Source organism: Myxocyprinus asiaticus, chromosome 20 (assembly GCF_019703515.2).
Source record: "Myxocyprinus asiaticus isolate MX2 ecotype Aquarium Trade chromosome 20, UBuf_Myxa_2, whole genome shotgun sequence".
NCBI classification, from domain to species: Eukaryota; Metazoa; Chordata; class Actinopteri; order Cypriniformes; family Catostomidae; genus Myxocyprinus; species Myxocyprinus asiaticus.
Window position 1 is genome coordinate 41320978 of NC_059363.1, and position 20410 is coordinate 41341387.

General features: G+C 37.2%; 1 protein-coding gene across 6 annotated transcripts in view; it reads left to right on the forward strand.

The window, feature by feature from the left end:
- Positions 1 to 5273: 5273 nt before the first annotated feature.
- The window catches only part of kiz (kizuna centrosomal protein), a 134866-nt gene continuing 119729 nt past the window's right edge, over positions 5274 to 20410 (forward strand). The window contains exons 1-4 of one of the 6 annotated variants that reach the window (XR_007892188.1): positions 5274 to 5442; positions 6009 to 6071; positions 12516 to 12678; positions 14871 to 14951. Coding sequence is in view for 2 of the 6 variants with exons in the window: in XM_051646224.1 (XP_051502184.1) it covers positions 5378 to 5442; positions 6009 to 6071; positions 12516 to 12678; positions 14871 to 14951 (372 nt within the window). In the remaining 4 variants the exon portion in view is untranslated. Of the gene's footprint in view, positions 5457 to 6008; positions 6072 to 12515; positions 12679 to 14870; positions 14952 to 20410 lie in introns of all 6 variants that reach the window. The other 5 variants (XR_007892186.1, XM_051646224.1, XM_051646223.1 and 2 more) reach the window with 5 other exon arrangements.

The window sequence follows — 20410 nt, forward strand, 5'->3', positions numbered from 1 at the left end:
TATGGTCAGCATTTGACTGATACTAAACATACAGAACTGATGTTTATTTAGCTATTTATTGTATTTTTATTTATTCTTTATTTTCTCAGTGTTCATTTCTAGAATTTGTTGACTATGTATAATAATATTGTCAAATATTCTTTGATAAAAATATTTGTTTAAGAAAGCAGCCTTCTGAGTACCTTTGCATAGTCATATCGGTGAAAAATCCACATAGAAAAGGTCTGTTTTCATTCCAGCTCAAAAATTAAATATATCGGCCACCATATCGGTAAACGGTGAATTTTCCCTCTCTAAAATCGATATCAGTCTCAAAAATCCCATACAAAAAGTGAAGCGCTGTGAATACTTTCCGGATGCACTGTAAAACCATTCAGATTCCTCGGACAGACAAACGAATGTTCAGTGAGCCGGCTGTTATGAGTTCAGCGGATGATGTAATCATTCCATTGTCCCGTAAAAATACTCAACAAAACAAACTCCAGCCAGCAGGAGGAATAAGCACGAAGAACGAACAGATTAATCCACAGCTGTTCCAAAGGAGTGTTATTCAATAGATCAAGCTCCAGCCGCTAGGCGGAACCAATACAAAAAGAAACAAAACCGGCATCCCGGTTCCCCGGATGGTCGAGTCAATTCACTCGGAGTCCGCATAAAAGTATATACCATGACTTACACAATCCGTCAACTTTATAAAAGACATCGTTTGTGTGAGCATGTAGATATTTTGCGATCATCCGTAGTGTCCACTCTCAAACTTGCCGGGAACTTCAGTGCAAAAGTAATCTTTCGTCAATGCAAAAGTATCTTTAAGGAAAAGTGTTATTCACAATAGAAACTCCAGCTGCTCGGCGGAGCCAACGCAAAAAGAAAAAAGAAACCAAATGATGCCCAGCTTCCTCAAAAGCCAGAGTAAGTACAGCAAGTCGACCCACTCACATGAGAAACACCCAATGGTTTACTCACCCATTGATTCAATAAAAGACATTGCCTGATTGGGACATGTAAATACTTTGCGACCGTCCTTCGTTTCTATTCTCAGTTTGGCCGGAAACATCAGAGCAAAAGCGATCCTTCGCCGATGCAAGAGTTTCTTACATTCCTTGAACCGATCGCGTTTCTCTCTTGTTGAACTCGCAAAGTCCGGGAAACAGAAAATATTATGGTTCTTCCAAGAAAGCTTCCCTTTGCTCCTCGCCTGGCACAACACAAGATCTTTATTGGATGATCTCAGAAATCTGGCCAGGATTGATCGGGGTCTATCTCCCTCAGCAAATCTGTGAGCTGGTACTGTGAGCTCGCTCGATTTCCAGTTTATGGCCTGTTATGTCGAGCAGACTCGGGAAAAGCTCATCTAGGGATTTCATCATATCTCTGCCCTCCTCATGCTCAGGAATTCCAACAATTAAAACGTTATTCCTGTGGCTTCTATTCTCAAGATCTTCAAGCTTTTCAAGAAGAAGTTCCAAATCAACTTTGGTCACGGGCGGATTAGCGCTTAATTCCCTCTCCGAAGACTCCAGACAATCGATTCGTCTCTCAACATCAGTCACTCTTGTAACTAACTCAGAGAATTTTATTTCTATCGCCGTAATCGATCGACGTATTACAGCGAGATCCTCCAAGTCAGCAAGAACCTTCGTCAACATCACCGACATGTTGGACAACTGACGCTGGATCACCTCTCCTGCCGCACCATCCAAATCGAGTCCCCGGTCTGTCAGGGCTTTCATCCTGAACACGCAAGTGTTTTTTAATGTCTCCAGAGCCCGAGGATTTTGACTTTTTTGCCATGTTCTGCCTCAAACAGCAAATGTGTAACGGTGTATCAAATTTCACCAGATTATAGCATGAAAATAATTAAAAATTTAGCAAAGTGCGCAGAGCTCGTCGCTCACACGTCTGCTTCTTGCATGGCGTCATGTGACCCTCGACTGTTTAGTAGTCTTGAATAATTACTTAAGAACTTGAAACCATTCTTCTATAATTAACATATTCGGTGGGGCGTGTGGTGAGTTGAGCGTGGTTGCCGCGGTGGATGGCGTGAAGCCTCCACACGCGCTATGTCTCCGTGGCAATGCGTTCAATGAGCCACGTGATAAGATGAGCGGGTTGACGGTCTCAGACACAGAGGCAACTGAGATTCGTCCTCTGCCACCCGGACCAAGGCAAATCACTACGCAACCACAAGGACTTAAAAAGCGCATTGGGAACTGGGCATTCCAAATTGGGAGAAAAAGAGGAGAAAATCCCCAAAAAATAAAATAAAAAATGTACAACATTTTCAGAGGTTCACACACCACAGTCTCACAAAATCCTGTGGGAAACACTGCACTATAAAATTTGAATGCAATTATATTAAGGATGCACCGATATGAACATTTTTGGCCAATACTGATTTTAACAAAAATTTAAAGGCCAATACCGAAATTTTGCAACTCACCTTATTTTGTCATCAAATCACTGTTTTACTTAAGAATTATGCTTTTAAAATGTACAAAGAGATACAAAAGCTTTTTCTTTTTCTTCTTCTTTTTTTTTTTTTACTGTTTTAGCAATCAATAATTTCTACTGAATATGGACTGGATCTGTTGAACACATGACAGGCCAAAATTTTAAACATTTAAAAAGATACAAAAAATAAATAAATAAATATGAAAACATGATGACTGATAAGAAAAAAGGGTTATTTTGTTCCTCTAAAACATTGCACTCCTGTTTTGCAGTTCAAAACAACAGAACACACATTTTATACGCATGTACTGTATATGATAGAACATAACAAATTCCACGGAAATGTCAAACACATCATGGAAAAATAACAAAAATATTTCACCAAAAACATATCCTCTTAAATTCTGTATTATATTGGAATGATGGATAATGGATAATCCAGACCACTAGAGGGTGCCGCTTGTTCACATAGCGCTGACTGAAGAGCTGAATGGAGACTATATTTTGTAATGCAGATTTTTAAGGTTTAGTCATCGTGCAAGGCCATATTTCGATTTCAGTCTAAATTCAATGAATCATGCAGCATTAATGGATATTATACCGATGGCTCAGAAGTAAAAGTCTCCTGGTTTCAAAGCATTTTGGATGGTTTCCCTCATCATGTAGCGGTAGCCTATAGCTAAGTGCCACTTTCACAACTGTCACGTCCTTTTATGGCAGTTTTTCCACATTAACGTGAGAACGAGAAAGAATAAAAAATGTATATTACATGTTCTTAGGAGTGTCAATCCTTCTTCATATTGTGGCTATTATTATTTCTGGATTGTGCATTTACCATCAGAAAACCATCAGTGTTTCATTTTAGTGTTTTCCTGGTTATAACTGATATGATGATGGTTTTAATTTGGTCAATAATTGGTTGATAAATATCGGCAGTCTATATCAGTGCATCCCTAGATTATATTTCTATATAATGAAATATTAAATATCTGTGCAATACTGTTGAATAACCTGCACAGCATGTTCAAGATACAACATCTCTTTTCCTTTCTTTAATAGTTTGCCTTTGCCTGTATATCAGCACTTTGTCTACCACTAATGAAAATTAATGTCAACTGCAACCCTAGGATAGTGCTTTCATTTAGCCTTTTCTGAGAGGAGTCTTCTTCTCTATAGTAGTATAGGCCAGCTAAGAAAAGGAGAAATCTGCTAACATGTAATAAATGTCAAAATAGGTGAGCAATTTACAATAAGTGGGTTTAACTTCTTTTTGTCTTATCTTAGAGAAATGGTAAGAATATGGAAGATTACAACCTAAACCGAATCACAACTGACAGCCAGTAGTGTTGCTCCCGAATCCCTGACAGTGCTTGATTACTCACCTCTATCAACTTTAGAGACACAGTCTGCCTCTGTGCTGATGGAAAACCTAATAGACACACGAAAATCACATTCTGCTGCCTTGTTTGATGGGACACTAAACAGCTAGAGAGAGACAGAAAACAGAAGTTTAGTAGACCATTTTGATGAAGGTCAGAGAGTGTTCGCTTGACACCTGTGTGCTTACCTAGTGGACATGACTTCATTAAGAAGAGTGAAGAGGAACTCAAAGAGAGGATCACACAACGTGTAGCCTGACAGAGGATAAAATGTCAAAAATTGTCAAAAATGTCAAAAATTAAAAAAAAGAGCCAAACACATGCAATCTCTCCTATTGACCAGTTTCAGTGATGCCACTTTTTCCTCGCAGCCGCAATATTAGTGACCATCTATGGCATAAAGCAATGTGAATGGAAAAAGACCTGTGAAACTATATAAGAAGAAGAAGAAGAAGAAAAAAAAAATAGCTTTTGATCAATGCCAAGTCCAGGGAAAAGTACATATAGGTCTGAAGTCAACACAAATATTTTTTGGTTTTCCTGTTGTTTTGTACTTTACTTTTTTCTTTTTTTTTTTTTTCTTTTTTTTTATCAAAGATTATTTCATCATCCCAGCCCTGCATTTGAGTCCTTATCTTCTTTGTGACAGAAAAGAGTTTGGAAATACAATCAAAACAGCAATGCATAGGTGTGCCAAAATGTCACTGTCATTTCCTATGCTTTTTAAGCCTATTGCAAATTAACAATTTATTATTTTGGAAAAATCAATGAAAGATTAGAGCATGGTATTTCACACAATTTCAGTGTTGATATGTGGGTAAATGCCATTTATTATGGTAGCTTTTTAAATAACCTCTTGTCCTCGAGTAAAAGTTGGAAACTCTCTATCCTAAAGTTCTGTATTTCATAAATACATTTGGTGGACTTATAATTTATTTCAGTAAAATTGATCATTTAAATATGTTAGGCCATCAGGTCAATAACAAGTTGGAAATTAAAGTTGTCAAATAAAATGTAGGCCCAGGTGAATACATTGTTGTTCTTTTTTTATTTCGTTATCTTTTTCCTTCTTTCTTTTTAATCATATAACAATTTCCTGAGGTTTCTAGGTTATCCTTTCATTTTTAGTGAATCAAGACAATTGATTTACTCTTCAGTGTATTGATTTTAGTTGTGCAGCAACAGCACCTCCATTAAAGCATTTTTATAAGCTAATAAGTTAATATATTAATGACACATAAATATACTTTGTGGAAAACGTATTTTGACATTGGAAGAAGAATCACTCAAATCTCGGTTTTCATTTGTACCTTTCTCATGTTAACGTCTCAGGGAAATGTGTCATTTGTACTTTTTTGCTGGTGTTAATGTGGATGTTTCAGACCCTGTTGTAAAATATTTTCTGTCTCGAACCTTCTTAAGTGAAAGGAAGTTCTCACCCTTCACTAAACTCGCTCACGCGGTTTCCTGGGTAACGGTGTGTATGGCAACCAGTGTAAACAAGGCGCCCTACGACATTGAAGATAAGACGAAACAAAACAGCAATGGCTTTCTGCAACACTGAGTATTTCGACCACATTGGGAATATTCAAAAGAGCATACACCAACGGTAAGAATGTCCCTGTACGTTTTTTTTTATTATTATTTTTTATAGTGTAGACAATAAATTCTGGATATTCTCTGTTTTGAAACGAGAGGAAATGCAAATGGGCCTAGAGTGAGGCAGCGCGGTAGCGTTGAGCTCTCGCCGTGATGGAGCAGTCGAGCTCGGTGAGAACAAGAGCGTGATGTCAGCTGAGATGATCGATTCATTAAAACTTTAAAAATACTAAATATTATACTACTAATAATTATTATCTCTATATCTGCTTTTTTATTTAACAATACGTGCAAAAATTCAATATTCTTGCATTTTAAGACGACAGATTTAGTATATTATAAAATATTTTCGTTGTAATGTGTTTTATAAAATGTTTTCGTGATGTATTTCGATAAATGTTTGGTAAAGCTTCCTGGACTAATTTATTCAATTGATAACTATTATTTCATGAGATCCTAGAATTCTTTGTGCATCGACTTAGTGTATTTTGATTTTATATCTAATGTAGTCTTTGTGAGTAAACTGCACATGAGCACTGACAGCTGCAGATACTGTAAGATTTTCTCTCTGTTTAGGGAAAGGAGAAGACATGAGCTGGAAGAAAAACTGTTTGCTTACTTAAGATCAGAAGAAAAACGGTAAGTATCATACCAGAAGAACTGTGTAACTATATATATATATATATATATATCAAATGAGCGTCACGTCATCATGTCAACTTTTAATTTTAAAGCATAAAATTATCATAATATGTTATCAGAGATTTAGGAAATATAACAAGTTGAAATACTAGCTTCTCCGAAAATAATGTTACAGCCAGTATATTGTACTTTGAAATGTCCGTTCTGGCCAGAATTTCTGTCTGTGTTTTGGCCTGTGTGATCCCGCCCACTGCGCATTTCCCAATAGTATTTCAACACCCCAGGTTGCTAGATTTGAAACAAGTTAGTGGGCAAACACAGCGCCCTGCAGCCATGGAAGCCAGCAATACATCTAGCTAACATTGACAGAATTATAAAAAATTCACATTGAGCTGGATTATAATTTGCAAACATATAAAAACATTGCAAACGTATACATTAGCTGATCAACTTACAGTGTAAAGCTGCGTTCACACTGCCAGCGACACGCAGCGACAAAACAACCTCATCTCATTCATTTTCAATAAGAGCTGGCGATTTCCGGCGACACGAGCGACGGCGACCGGATGTGGGCGTGTCCAGCGACGCAACAAAGTTGAGAAATGTTTAACTTTATGCAAATGAAGAGTGACTTTCGGGAGCGACAGCCAATACGAGAGAAGACGGTAGAGCTCACGTGATCCTTCTCTCTCTCAGCTCCTGCAGTGATGGAAAGATGGAGGAAAGGACTCTCCATACACACCACTAGCAACCTAACCGCCAGCCACTGGCGACATGCAGTGACAAAGTCACTGGCAGTGTGAACGCAGCTTAAGGCTTGTCACTTGCCATTGTCAGTTCGCTCGTTCCTGTTGCGTGTGCAACTTGCATGAGCTTCGAGTCTGGGGAGGAGGGGGCGGGGGAGACAACTCTCTCCAATATTTTGAATTTGGACTGCAGTACCCATTTTAAACACTTGTCAATGTTACATATTGCTCCTTTAAACTCAGTTTATCATAATTCCTGACATTTAATTGTAGAAAACATTCCCTGTCTTAGGTCAGTTAGGATCACTACTCTATTTTAAGAATGTGAAATGTCAGAATAATAGTAGAGAGAATTATTTATTTCAGCTTTTAATTCATTCATCACATTCCCAGTGGGTCAGAAGTTTACTTACACTTTGGTAGTATTTGGTAGTATTGCCTTTAAATTGTTTAACTTGGGTCAAACATTTTGGGTAGCCTTCCACAAGCTTCTCACAATAAGTTGCTGGAATTTTTGCCCATTCCTCCAGACAGAACTGTTGTAACTGAGTCAGGTTTGTAGGCCTCCTTGCTCGCACACGCTTTTTCAGTTCTGACCACAAATTGTCTAATGGACTGAGGTCAGGGCTTTGTGATGGCCACTCCAATACCTTGACTTTGTTGTCCTTCAGCCATTTTGTCACAACTTTGGAGGTATGCTTGGGGTCATTGTCCAATTGGAAGACCCATTTGTGACCAAGCTATAACTTCCTGGCTGATGTCTTGAGATGTTGCTTTAATATATCCACATCATTTTCCTTCCTCATGATGCTATCTATTTTGTGAAGTGCACCAGTCCCTCCTGCAGCAAAGCACCTCCACAACATTATGCTGCCACCCCAATGCTTCATGGTGGGTATGGTGTTCTTCAGCTTGCAAGCCTCACCCTTTTTCCTCCAAACATAACGATGATCATTATGGCCAAAAAGTTCAATTTTTGTTTCATCAGATCAGAGGACATTTCTCCAAAAAGTAAGATCTTTGTCCCCATGTGCACTTGCAAACTGTAGTCTGGCTTTTTTATGGCGGTTTTGGAGCAGTGGCTTCTTCCTTGCTGAGCAGCCTTTCAGGTTATGTCGATATAGGACTCGTTTTACTTTGGATATAGATGCTTGTCTACCTGTGTGTGTGTGTGTATATATATACAGTCAATGACGTGATGATGTGACGCTGATTTTTTTGGTCCGCGTCTAATAAAATTATTCAAAAATACATTACAAATGCAATTCACACATTTCACAAAGTCTTATTAAAAGCTGAAATTCATGAAAAAGAAATGTTGGCATTAGTTGTACTGAATAATCTTTTATTATCATTTATATAAAAATAAAAAAATTAAAAAAAAAAGAAATTCAGTGAAAAACTTTTGCTCATCAAATCAAAGTCATGTGACGCAACCAACATGTGGAAAGAAATTTTGTTGTTATGTGACAAAAATAGTAAAACAGAGAAGATCTCTTTAGACCCACAAGACTGTGTATGAAGATTTAAAAACAAATCATGATTTTGTCATGTCACAAATATCAATATTTTGACATTTTAATGAAAAGGCACATTTGGTTCAGGTCATTTGGTGCAACCATGAGAAAACTGATATTCTTTACTTAAAAAATCATAATATTTGTAAATATATATATATATTTTTCACCTTTAAACATATGTTTGAAAACTTTTTTGAAATTAATGATGAAGTTGTGTACACTCTCATGTATTCAAGGTGCAAGAAAACTATTTTAATACCTTTTACTTGACCGCATGACATTTTTAAAGTCATTAAATTATTTTACTTTTTTTGTACAAAATGCTATAAATACTTTTCAAAATTTTTTAAAAAACAACATGAACTCAAAGATTACAACTTGACACGTGTTTTATACCAGATTTTAAAAATATATACACTGGCAGCCAAACGTTTGGAATAATGTATAGATTTTGCTGTTTCGGAAGGAAATTGGTACTTTAATTCACCAAAGTTGCATTCAACTGATCACAAAGTATAGTCACACAGGACATTACTGATGTAAAAAACAGCACCATCACTATTTGAAAAAAGTCACTTTTGATCAAATCTAGACAGGCCCCATTTCCAGCAGCCATCACTCCAACACCTTATACTTGAGTAATCATGCTAAATTGCTGGTACTAGAAAATCACTTGCCAATTTATCAAACACAGTTGAAAGCTATTTCAGAATCAGATCAGAATCAGAATCAGCTTTATTGCCAAGTATGCTTACACATACAAAAAATTTGTCTTGGTGACAGGAGCTTCCAGTGAACAACAATACAAAAACAATACAAAAACAGCAGCAAGACATAGATAATAATAAAAAGTACAAAATAATTATACACATACGTACACACACATACACATACGTAGTGCAAATCTAATACAAATCTGTTATCTGTTATGTACAGTGCAAAATACAAATCTGTTATGTACAGTGCAAATGTTTTTTTTGTTTTTTTTTTCTCTGAGGAATGAAATGGCAGAAGAGGTTGGATGTGTTGGATAAATATAAAAAAGACTAAACTGTGTATTGCATATAATTATTGCTCAATGAGGCAATTTAACTGTTCATGAGATGGATAGCCTGAGGGAAAAACTGTTCCTGTGCCTGACTGTTCTGGTGCTCAGGGCTCTGAAGCGTCAGCTAGAAAGCAACAGTTCAAAAAGGTAATGGGCAGGGTGAGTGGGGTATTGGCAACCAATAATCCAACCAATAATCCTCTCAGCAGTCCGAATTGTCCTTTGTAGTCTTCTGATGTCTGATTTAATAGCTGAACCAAACCAGACAGTTATTGAAGTGCAGAGGACAGACTCAATGACCGCTGAGTAGAACTGTATCAGCAGCACCTGTGGCAGGTTGAATTTCCTCAGCTGGTGAAGGAAGTACAACCTCTGCTGGGCCTTTTTCACAATGGAGTCAATGTGTGTTTCCCACTTCAGGTCCTGTGAGATGGTAGTGCCCAGGAACCTGAATGACTCCACTGCTGCCACAGTGCTGTTTAGAATGGTGAGGGGGGTCAGTGTTGGGGTGTTCCTCCTAAAGTCCACAATCATCTCCACCATTTTGAGCGTGTTCAGCTCAAGGTTGTTTTGACTGCACTAGACAGCCAACTGTTCAACCTCCCTTCTGTATGCAGACTCATCGTCATCTCGGATGAGGCCGATGACAGTGGTGTCGTCTGCAAACTTCAGGAGCTTGACAGAGGTGTCCTTGGCGATGCAGTCATTGGTGTAGAGGGAGAAGAGTAGTGGGGAGAGCACACATCCCTGGGGGGCACCAGTGCTGATTGTACAGGTGCTGGAAGTGAGTTTCCCCTGTCTCACAAGCTGCTGCCTGTCCATCAGAAAGCTGGTAATCCACTGACAGATAGACATGGGAACAGAGAGTTGGTGTAATTTATTCTGGAGTATAGCTGGGAACCAAATATAGCTGGGTACATAACAAACCAAATGTACATCATATGGTTTGTTAAATGAAGCTTAACATTATCTTTGTGTTTGTTTTTGAGTTGCTGCAGTATGCAATAGACTGACATGTCTTAAGGTCAATATTAGGTCAAAAATGGAAAAAAGAAACAGCTTTCTCTAGAAACTCGTTTAGTCTGTAATTGTTTTTAGGAATGAAGGCTATACAATGCTTGAAATTGCCAAAAAATGAAGATTTCATACAAAGTTGTACACTACAGCCTTCAAAGATAAAGGACAACTGGCTCTAACAAGGACAGAAAGAGATGTGGAAGGCCAGATGTACAACTAAACAAGAGGATAAGTACATCAGAGTCGCTTGTTTGAGAAATAGATGCCTCACATGTCCTCAGCTGACAGCTTCGTTTAATTCTAAAATTCCGCTCAACACCAGTTTCATGTACAACAGTAAAGAGAAGACTCAGTGGTACAGGCCTTATGGGAAGAATTGCAAAGAAAAGCCACTTTTGAAACAGAAAATCAAAAAGAAGACACAGACATTGGACAACAGATAATTGGAAAAGAGTGTCATGTATGTTAAACCCATTGAGCTTTTGTGGGATCAGCTAGACTGTAAGATGCGTGAGAAGTGCCCAACAAGACAGCCACATCTATGGCAAGTGCTACTGGAAGCGTGGGGTGAAATGTCACCTGTGAATCTGGACAAACTGACAGCTAGAATGCCAAGGATCTGCAAAACTGTCATTGCTGTACATGAAGGATTTTTTGATGAGAACTCTTTGAAGTAGTTTTTTTTTTTTTTTTTTTCAAATTGTAATAGTAATTTTTCATGTTGTTAATGTCCTGACTATACATCGTGATCAGTTGAATGCCACTTTGGTGAATAAAAGTACCAATTTCTTTCCATAAGAGCAAAATCTGTACATTATTCCAAACTTTTGGCCACCAGTGTATAATTTTATCACCTCGGACAACCTTATTTGTCAATGACCCATATATATTATAATAATATTATAATAATATTACAATAAAACATGTACCCTGATGAATATGGATTCCCTTCAAATATTAGCTATTGACAGCATACGTTGTGATATCTATGGACTGATGGATTCTTGGGCCTTCACCTCCAAACTATAAACTCACACTCATTATATAAAAACACTGTCCCTTTGTACTGTCTTGAGTTTTTCAGGGCTGCTTATACAGCCTGAAAGAAATGTATTACATTGTTTAATTGCAGGTCTCTTCATCATGCTCACACTCATTACATGTAAATATTATTAATCATATTTTGGTAACACTTTACAATAAGGTTCCATTTGTTAACAACATTAGTTAACATAAACTAACAATGAACAATACTCTTACAGCATTTAATAATCTTGTCTAATGTTAATTTCAACATATACCAATATTTTTTTTTAAATCAAAAGTTGGATAAGTTAGCATTAGTTCATGCACAATGAACTAACATGAACTTGCAATGAGTATTTTTATTAACTAACATTAACAAAGATGAATAAATGCAGTAAAAAAAACAAACAAACAAAATAAGTTCATTGTTCATTGTTTGTTCATGATACCTATGCCCTTTCTGTTTTCCTCTGAAGTAATTTGACTCTATTTAGATTTTGATGGGATGTAGGGGTTTGGTGCCATGTTAGTTTTCATGCTTTTTTGTGTGTGTGTTGCATCTCCAGTAAAATGTTTATTTTAGGACAAATAGGTAGATCAATACACTCATTGATGATTTGATGATACTTACTGCATCATCTGTTTCTGTTAAAGTGCTTGAGACTGGTTTGTTTTTATGATGGTTTCATTAAGTGCATTTATGAAAATAAAAAAAAATATGATATGAGGCCACAATGGTCAAGAGTGTGTGAGAGGTTAGTAGATCAGCATTTATCATTTATTTTAAAATTTTCCATTATCCATTTTGGCCCTTTGCGAGTCATCTTCATCTAACTGTGGAGTATCCATTAGTACTACTGGAAATTGGTCCTTGACAAATATGCAATGTTTTTAGTTTGTCCTGTAATATGCATAGTGAGGAGCGATTTGTAATACTTATAAACGAGCATTAACCTATTGTTGTGTTTGACTCATTTGTAACAAGTTTATATTTTTATTTCCATTAATATGAAGTCTATGTAACCTTTTCTAAAATGGAAGCAGCAAAGCTGTCCATTTTACTTTGTCTGTCTCCTGCTCACAGAACTAAGCTGAAGTGTGCCAAGATGCGCTGCTATTACAAGGAGCTGCATGAGAGAGAGCAGCGAGCAAAGACACGCAACCTTGAGCTTCTTGGGAATGTGGAGAGCTTGGCATTAGAATTGAAAGAATTCTCCATTGATTGCAGCAGGCTGCTTCAAAAGAGGGTAACAACCTTGAACAGCTGCATCTGTCCCAATAATAATCATCTGTGCTCCCCAAAACAGCGGTGCTACAAATAATACAGTTGTATTATTGACTGTGCACAGTTAGTGCAAATTGTTGGGTGTATTTCACAGTATATTCTTTAAATATTTTCTTTTTATATACTGTAACTTAGCCTCCTTGTACAAATACAATCAAATCAAACGATTGCTTTATCAGTCGAAGCTTTTTAAACCTTTTATTGCATTGTTTTGTTTTTTTTTTGTGCTGTTATTGTAGTTTTTAGTTATTATCATGCCTAAATTCATGTCTGATCGTGATTGAGTTGACTTGTTTATAACATTGATTACAACTAGTGGTCGACCGTTATTGGTTTCTCAATGGCCGATACTGATTTCTAGAGAGTAGGATAGTCAGTATAAATGCCGATAAACAGAATACAATTAAACAACAGCAAATCATATGTACATGAAATTTCTAAGGTGAAACAAACACTTATTTTATGCAACATTTACTCAAATTTGCATGAAACTTGAAAACAGAAAGGGGACTATCCATTGACAAAGCTATTGGTAAAATTTGGAACTGACAGAAGGGAAAGTTAACACTTCTGTTAATTGGCCAAGCAAACATAGTCGCCGATAATGGCAGAATAACCAAATATCGGCTGATAAATCGCCTGGCCAGTATATTGGTCTGTTACTAAATACAACATCAATAGCCATAACAATAATACAAATAAATCATTACATTTAAATAGTGTTTTCTTTCTATTTTTTTTTCCCTCAATAGACTTACTGGATCTTTAGTCTGCTGTCTATAGCCAAACATATAAACAAACTAGTAGTTTAGGCAGCAGGTAATATTGCCAGTAAAGCAATGTTTTATTATGCTTATCAGTTCCAAAAGGCTGAGTTCAGATGTGGACTTTGCATTGAGCTAATTAGGATGCAGTGTTCTGTGCTTATTTTCCCAGAAGTATTTAAATCCTCAATAATTCTTCTGTGAAGTCTTTTGTGTTATAGTTCCCATAGGATGCAATGACCCAAAGGATAGCTGTTCAGTTCCACAAATATTAGAATAGCCTAGTCCATGTTTTATTTGCTTTTCCCAATACTAAGAAATTACTTTGAGACATAGTTTTTTCCCCTGACATATATTCTGAGCTTCAGTTAGACCATTGCCATAATCCTGTAATTGCCTGTCTGATTGTCTTCCAGTGTTTAAGCATTCACACTTTGGTAACAACCATCAACACTCATTTATCACTGCACGCAAATGGGAAAAAGAAAACAGCTCTGTCAGATTGTCACTTAAAACTGAACAGTGCTCCATAGCTTAATATCAAAATAGACAAATTGTTTAATTACACTACCACAAATGAATCGCCTTGTATTTAGTTAATGAAGTGCCTCTGAATTTCTCTTTTTGTGAAATTTTTTTTTTTTGCGTGTGCTTTTTGTTGTATTTGTTGTGTTGCTGCATGGTAGCCTTGAAATGCAGTTGTGAAAAGATGCCTGCTAATCTACATGCCAGTCAAAGATATTATTTAGATTTTTAGTACACTAAATTGAACTTGATTGCTTAACTGCTTAAACTTGTAGATCATCACCCTTCAATTATCACATTCATTTCTAGAACTATCCCCCTATTCTTTTTTTCTCTCCCCCACCCAAATTTTAGCAATGCTAATATTTGTCTACATACAGTATAACTGTACAGGACACTTTGGGTGTTATCAAGTCTTAAATCAGTGTAAATGGTTTGAAAATCAGGTCTCCTTTGGGAGTGCTGTTATTGTCTTCAAAGAATAAAGTGGGAGGTTGGAGTTAGGCCTCTGGTTAGCTTACCAAACTGATGAAGAGTCTTGGCATCCACCGTTAAGGGCACTCACAAAGGAAAGGAATACACACGCTGATGGGCACTGCTTTGTGGGGAATAAACATAGGCTAATATTTCTTCATTTTCACCACAGCTCCATTTGCAAAGTTTGCAGTTCGGGGGTTATAAATCTTCGTATTTTTTAAATTTTGTTTTGTCCCAACTAAACTGCACAGGTGGTCAATTTGAGTAGCATGACAAGCCCTTCTTGTTTTGTACCAGATCAGAAGTAAGAGGTGATAGGATAGTTTTTTTTTGTTTTTTTTTGTAGTAATGTTTAGTGTTAGTAATGATTTGACTAAATTCATTTCAGTTGGAGTACAAGAATCATATTACCAGACTGAAGAAAGACAGAAAGAAAATGAAGAGCAGGGGGGAATCAGAAGCGGATGAGGTAAGAGAAAATTATCATGTCATCTGGAAATTACAGTTCAGTGGGGAATTTACAAAGCTATTTGTGTGCCTTTGATAAAACTGCAGTGCTGTGATGGGATCCAATGGAAGTGTCATGTGTTGTAGAGAAAAATACCACAGCCATTATTCAGCTCAGCCTCCCTCTTCAGGAGACACTTTTAACAGTTTATATGGGGTATCAGTGTTCAAAGGGCACAATTAATTTATAATCAAAAGCAAATTAAAAGTAATTGAAGTAATTACTGTTTTGCTCAAATGACTGCTTTAACAAAAGAGTGTCATAGTCTTAAAACAAAATTATATTACACACTTTTAAAACACTGTATAAATAAAATAAAATAAAATAAAATGGAAAGAGTAAAGGAAAGAGTATTATTGAGGCCTCTTTACAACCAATGCAACCCAACTGACCGTGTGTGTCGTTTTATTTAGAGACAATCTGCAATGTTCATTGCACTTCATGAGTATGACAGCTAAATCAGTATGAGCCAAAACTCTTTCCAGCAGTCCATCAAATAAAAGTTAGTGTTATGTAGATTGCTCGTGGTGGCCGCAAGGCTTTTCATTTTTCTCGTCATATCTGTAGTGCCGCAGGTGTCTAATCCTAGCTGCTTTGCCTGCGCCACCGATGTAATTCAAGCCCGTGGCTGCAGCTTTCCCTCTCTTGAAGCGGCTCGAGCTCTCTCAGATGAAATGAGGAAGACAGCTCATAATGACTTAGAGCATGCTGTTTAGAGCAGTCACTTGTGACTGTGTCGCATCCCCCCCAATCCTACCCCCACTTCCAAGCCTGCCGATGTTGTAATGAGCAGAGATGGGTGGAATCACTCCATTATGCATACGCGCCACCACTGTCTGCTTGCATGTCCCCGAGGCTGCAGCATTCATTAAGGGGAGCTTACTAGCCTGAAAGCTGGGAAGCCATGATAACGGGATATGATTTTCATATTTAATATATTCCTTGGAAGAGCAGGCGCGTGCTGCAGATTGATAGAAGAATCAATTGCTACTTTAGCACAACACTTTCTACTTTGCCCTGCAGCTAGCGATGGAATCACTCAGCCAAGAAATTAACTTTTCCTCACACTCCATTTCTTTTTTCCTTTCCTTTCCTTTCCTTTCGTTTTCTTTTTTTTTTTTTACTTCTACACTGGATCTGCCAGGCAGACAACGTGGTTTACAGTGGACGTTATTAAGCAGCTAACGGGTTGGTATTTAAGACCCTTATCAGAAAAGAAACATAAGCCATGTTTTTTGTGTGCGCACGCGTGTGCTCCACAGACTTTTTTTTCTTTACTCATCCGTCACTCTTCTTCCACAGTGCAGTATATTTGTCATGGCACAAAGTTTAGGAGCAAAGGATTGGTAATAAGATTAAAAGTTAAGACACTGATCTCAGTGCACTCAACAGAACAGACTGTTTAGAAAAAATCTAACTTTGACCAAAGGAAATCCTAGTCAGTCTGTATATAGCTACAAAAAGCTTTAAAAATCACTTTTTGTGATACCTTGAAATGTTTTGGATTTACGTTTATTTGAAAAATAGCCACTACAATCTGAATCGACAGGGTTGAATTTTGGGGCAAGGACTGATGGAAGTAAAGCAATGAGAGAATTATGTAGCAGAAATTTAGCTCCCACTTACTGGCAATGAGGCATCCTTGACCAACCAATTATTTTTGCACTTATTAATCCTCTTGACTCAGCGTACTTGACATGCCTTTTTTTTTTTTGTTTTCTGCAGTCTTCCTTTCATTCTCATGATTATAGAAAAGTAGTATACCACATTTATACAAATATTTAAACTTATATTAATTAATTATTATTAGGGGGCCAAGCAGCGAAGCTTTTTATTATTATTAGGGGTTCAAGCGCTTAGCGCTGAAACCCTATTGTAATTGTTAAGATTTTTATTATTATTATTATTATTATTATCAGGGGTTCAAGCACTTAGTGCTGAAACTCTATTGTAATTGTTAAGATTTTTATTATTAGGGGTTCAAGCACTTAGCACTGAAACCCTATTGAAAGTGTTAAGATTTTTATTATTATTATTATTATTACTATTATTATTATTATTATTATTATTCTGCCATAAAACTGATCGGGCAGAGAAAACTGTAAGGCCTAGAGACTTGAAACTTATAAAACCCACTTTTGCGAACTAGTCCTAGGTTTTTTGTCCAATTGGGAACAAACCAGTGCCAAACGATTCTATGGAGTGTCAATATCAAAAGTTCTCAAAAAAAGTTTGAACTTTCTACTTGAGCTAGCCACGGTATGCGAAAACATCGGAAGTAGGAGTGGCCAATTTTACGTAAATGGCTATAACTCTTGAAGGAAATGAGATATCTTCACCAAACTTAGCATGCTTATGTAAGAGGTCGATCTTTGGTCGCCCAGAAATGTTGGCGTGGTTTTGCCACATGGTGGCGCTATAATACCAAAAAAACATTAAACTGGCTGTAACTATGAAACCGTTAATCCTATTGACTTTGTCTCAGCTGCCATCATTGTCTATATAGACATTCATGTATGTTGAAAAACATGGCCGCCATCGGCCAATCAAATTTCAGCAGCTATTACACAAGGTTAACAATGACCGATTGGAATGAAACTTGGTGGACATATTTGACTCTTGGTCTGAGAGGGTTGTGCAAAGTTTTTAAAAAATCGGCCACTAGGTGGTGCTATCACGATTTTTGTAGTTGTTAATGGTTGTATATAATGCAGTGTGAAAAAACACAAGTAATATATATCACCTGATAGCTCTTCTCATTCTAAACTTTGCCTCAAGAAGCATTGGTGTCTGTGAAACCGTTCGGTAAATATTTCAGATAATGTTAAAAACCTACTTTTGCGAACTAGTCCTAGGTTTTTCGCCCGATCGGAACCAAACCAGTGAAGAAATATATACTGGAGTCTGGTTATCAATTATTATAAAAACAAAAGTTGAAATTTTGACTCACGGTCGCTAAGGGGTGCCAAAACATTCGAAAAGGGTGGGCCATTTTTACTAAAATGGCTATAACACCCGAAGGAAATTAGATATTTTCACCAAACTTGGTATACATGTGTATGAGCTCAATCTGAGGTCACAGTAAAAAACAAACGCAGAGTTTGGCCACTTGGTGACGCTATAACAAGAAAAAAATAAAAACATGAAAATAGCTCTAACTACGCAACCGTTGGTCTGATTGAGTTGAAAATCGGCATGCAGTGTCTTTGTCTGTGGTGCCATGACCATCTATGAGGACATTGGCATATCTCAAAAATCATGGCTGCCATCGGCCAATGAAGTTTGAGCACCTATTAGATAAGGTTAACGGAGGCCAATTGGCACAAAACATGGTGGGCCTGTTCGACTCCTGGCCTGTTCGAAATTTGAAAGAAATCGGCAAATGGATGGCACTAACGAGTTTTACGCCTCTGTAATCATGTGGTGTTTCACACATACACACAATGGCTGTGTCCCAATTCAAAGGCCACGCCTTCAAAGGCCGCGAAGGACGGACTGAGCATTGTTAATTGGGACAGTCTAGCCTACGGAGGACTGTTCTTTTCGCCTAACAACTGTGACAGCTGCCGAGTGACTGTAACATTTATACTGGACTTTTTTGAAAGTTATATTAAACTGTCTGAAAACAAAACAGGGCTCACAAACTGTATAAATATTTTCACCATGGTCCATTTCTGTATATAATAAAGAGTATAAACTATATATAATCGCATCTTAGTAAGATATGTCAACATTTTAACCAATTTAAAGGTTTTTTTTTTTTTTACATTTGTATCATTAGATATTTGAGTAAGTTGAAACCCAATACTTACGTTTAAAAGTGTAATTCTGCAATTTCTCTCAAAAAAATCCTGTCGTCACTGGCGCGCAATGAATTCTGGGGTAGGCAAGGCCGTGAAGGATCCATCTGCTGTATCCTTCATTTCACGGGAAACGAAGGACGCATTTGGAGGCCGCATTTGAAGGAGCCTTCGAATTGGGACAGCCTTTGTCACGTAGCAGTGACGCAATCGGCCTTCGAATGCGACCTTTGAAGGATGCAGCCTCTGAATTGGGATGCAGCTATAATTTATATAATTATATAATAATATATAATTATTGTTAGATCTCCTCATACTGAACAACTTTGTCTCAAGAACCACTGCTGTCAATCAAATCATTCATTAAATATTCACGATTATGTAAAAAACCTACTTTTGTGAACTAGTCCTAGGATTTTCACTCAACCTCAATAAAACCAATACAGTACAATTCTCTGGACTCTCTAGGTCAGTAATTATAATTTTTTTAAATTTTTTTTTACTTTACCCTTAGGGAAGCTATAACAGTGTCATTTAGAAAATGGGCGTGGTCAAGTGTACAAATAAGTCCATAATACCTAAACAAAAACTCAGAACTTCACGAAATTAAGTGAGCACATGCAACATGTGATTCTAAACAAGCATGCAGACTTTTATGGAGATCGGACCATAGGTGGTGCTATGAGCTTTAAAAAGCTTTAAAAACCATGTATTTCCTTAGTAAATTGCCTGTATTGGCTGTAAATGGTCTATTCCATCTAAGATCTAGGTGGTTACATGCTTGCTAAATAAAACATAATACCTTTTTACGCATGTGCTTAAAGGCCTTAAACTGCTTGAACCCTGTTAATTGCTGCTTGCAGCTATATTTATTATTATTTTTATTATTCTGCCCTAAAACTGATCTTGCAGACCAAACCGTAAGTCGTAGAGAGTACTACAGCATATCAAATTTTGGGCCCGATCGGCCTCAAGATGGTGCTATAGTGATCATTTTTACGTTTTGGCCCAAACCGTTTGTTGCACACTCAGGTGTCTTACATCGTTAGATTCCTTGGCTCAAGAAAAATTACATTTACGTCATGAAAATTCCGCGCTAATTTGCATAATTTGGCCGTATGTCCGATCTCATGAAATTGGTATGCATCTTGTTGGGGCCAAAGGCTAACATATCCTACAATATCAGTCAGACAAATTAAAAAAACATGGCCGCCAGCAGCCAATCAAATTTCAGCACCTAATAATATCAAATCTGAATGGCCGACTGTTACAAAACTTGAGATACTCATACATAGTGTCAAAATGAGGATGTGTACCAAATTTTGTGGGATCATATCTCCTAAACAGAATGTCGTAGAGACATAGGGGCGGGCTCATTTCACTCGGGCTACCAATCAGTCTTTAAGTATCATCTTGGCCCTAGCAACCACCCCATAGACTTCCATTCAAAATGGCTCAGAAGGGTATCTTCAGAACAGAATTTTGTAGACACTTGGCGATTGGATCTTTTGAGTCAAGTTAGTAATCAGCCAATAAGAATCTCTCTGTTCACTGGCTAGCCATGCCCTAGCAACCATTTAGAGCACCCTAGCAGCCAGCCCTATTGACTTCCATTAAAAA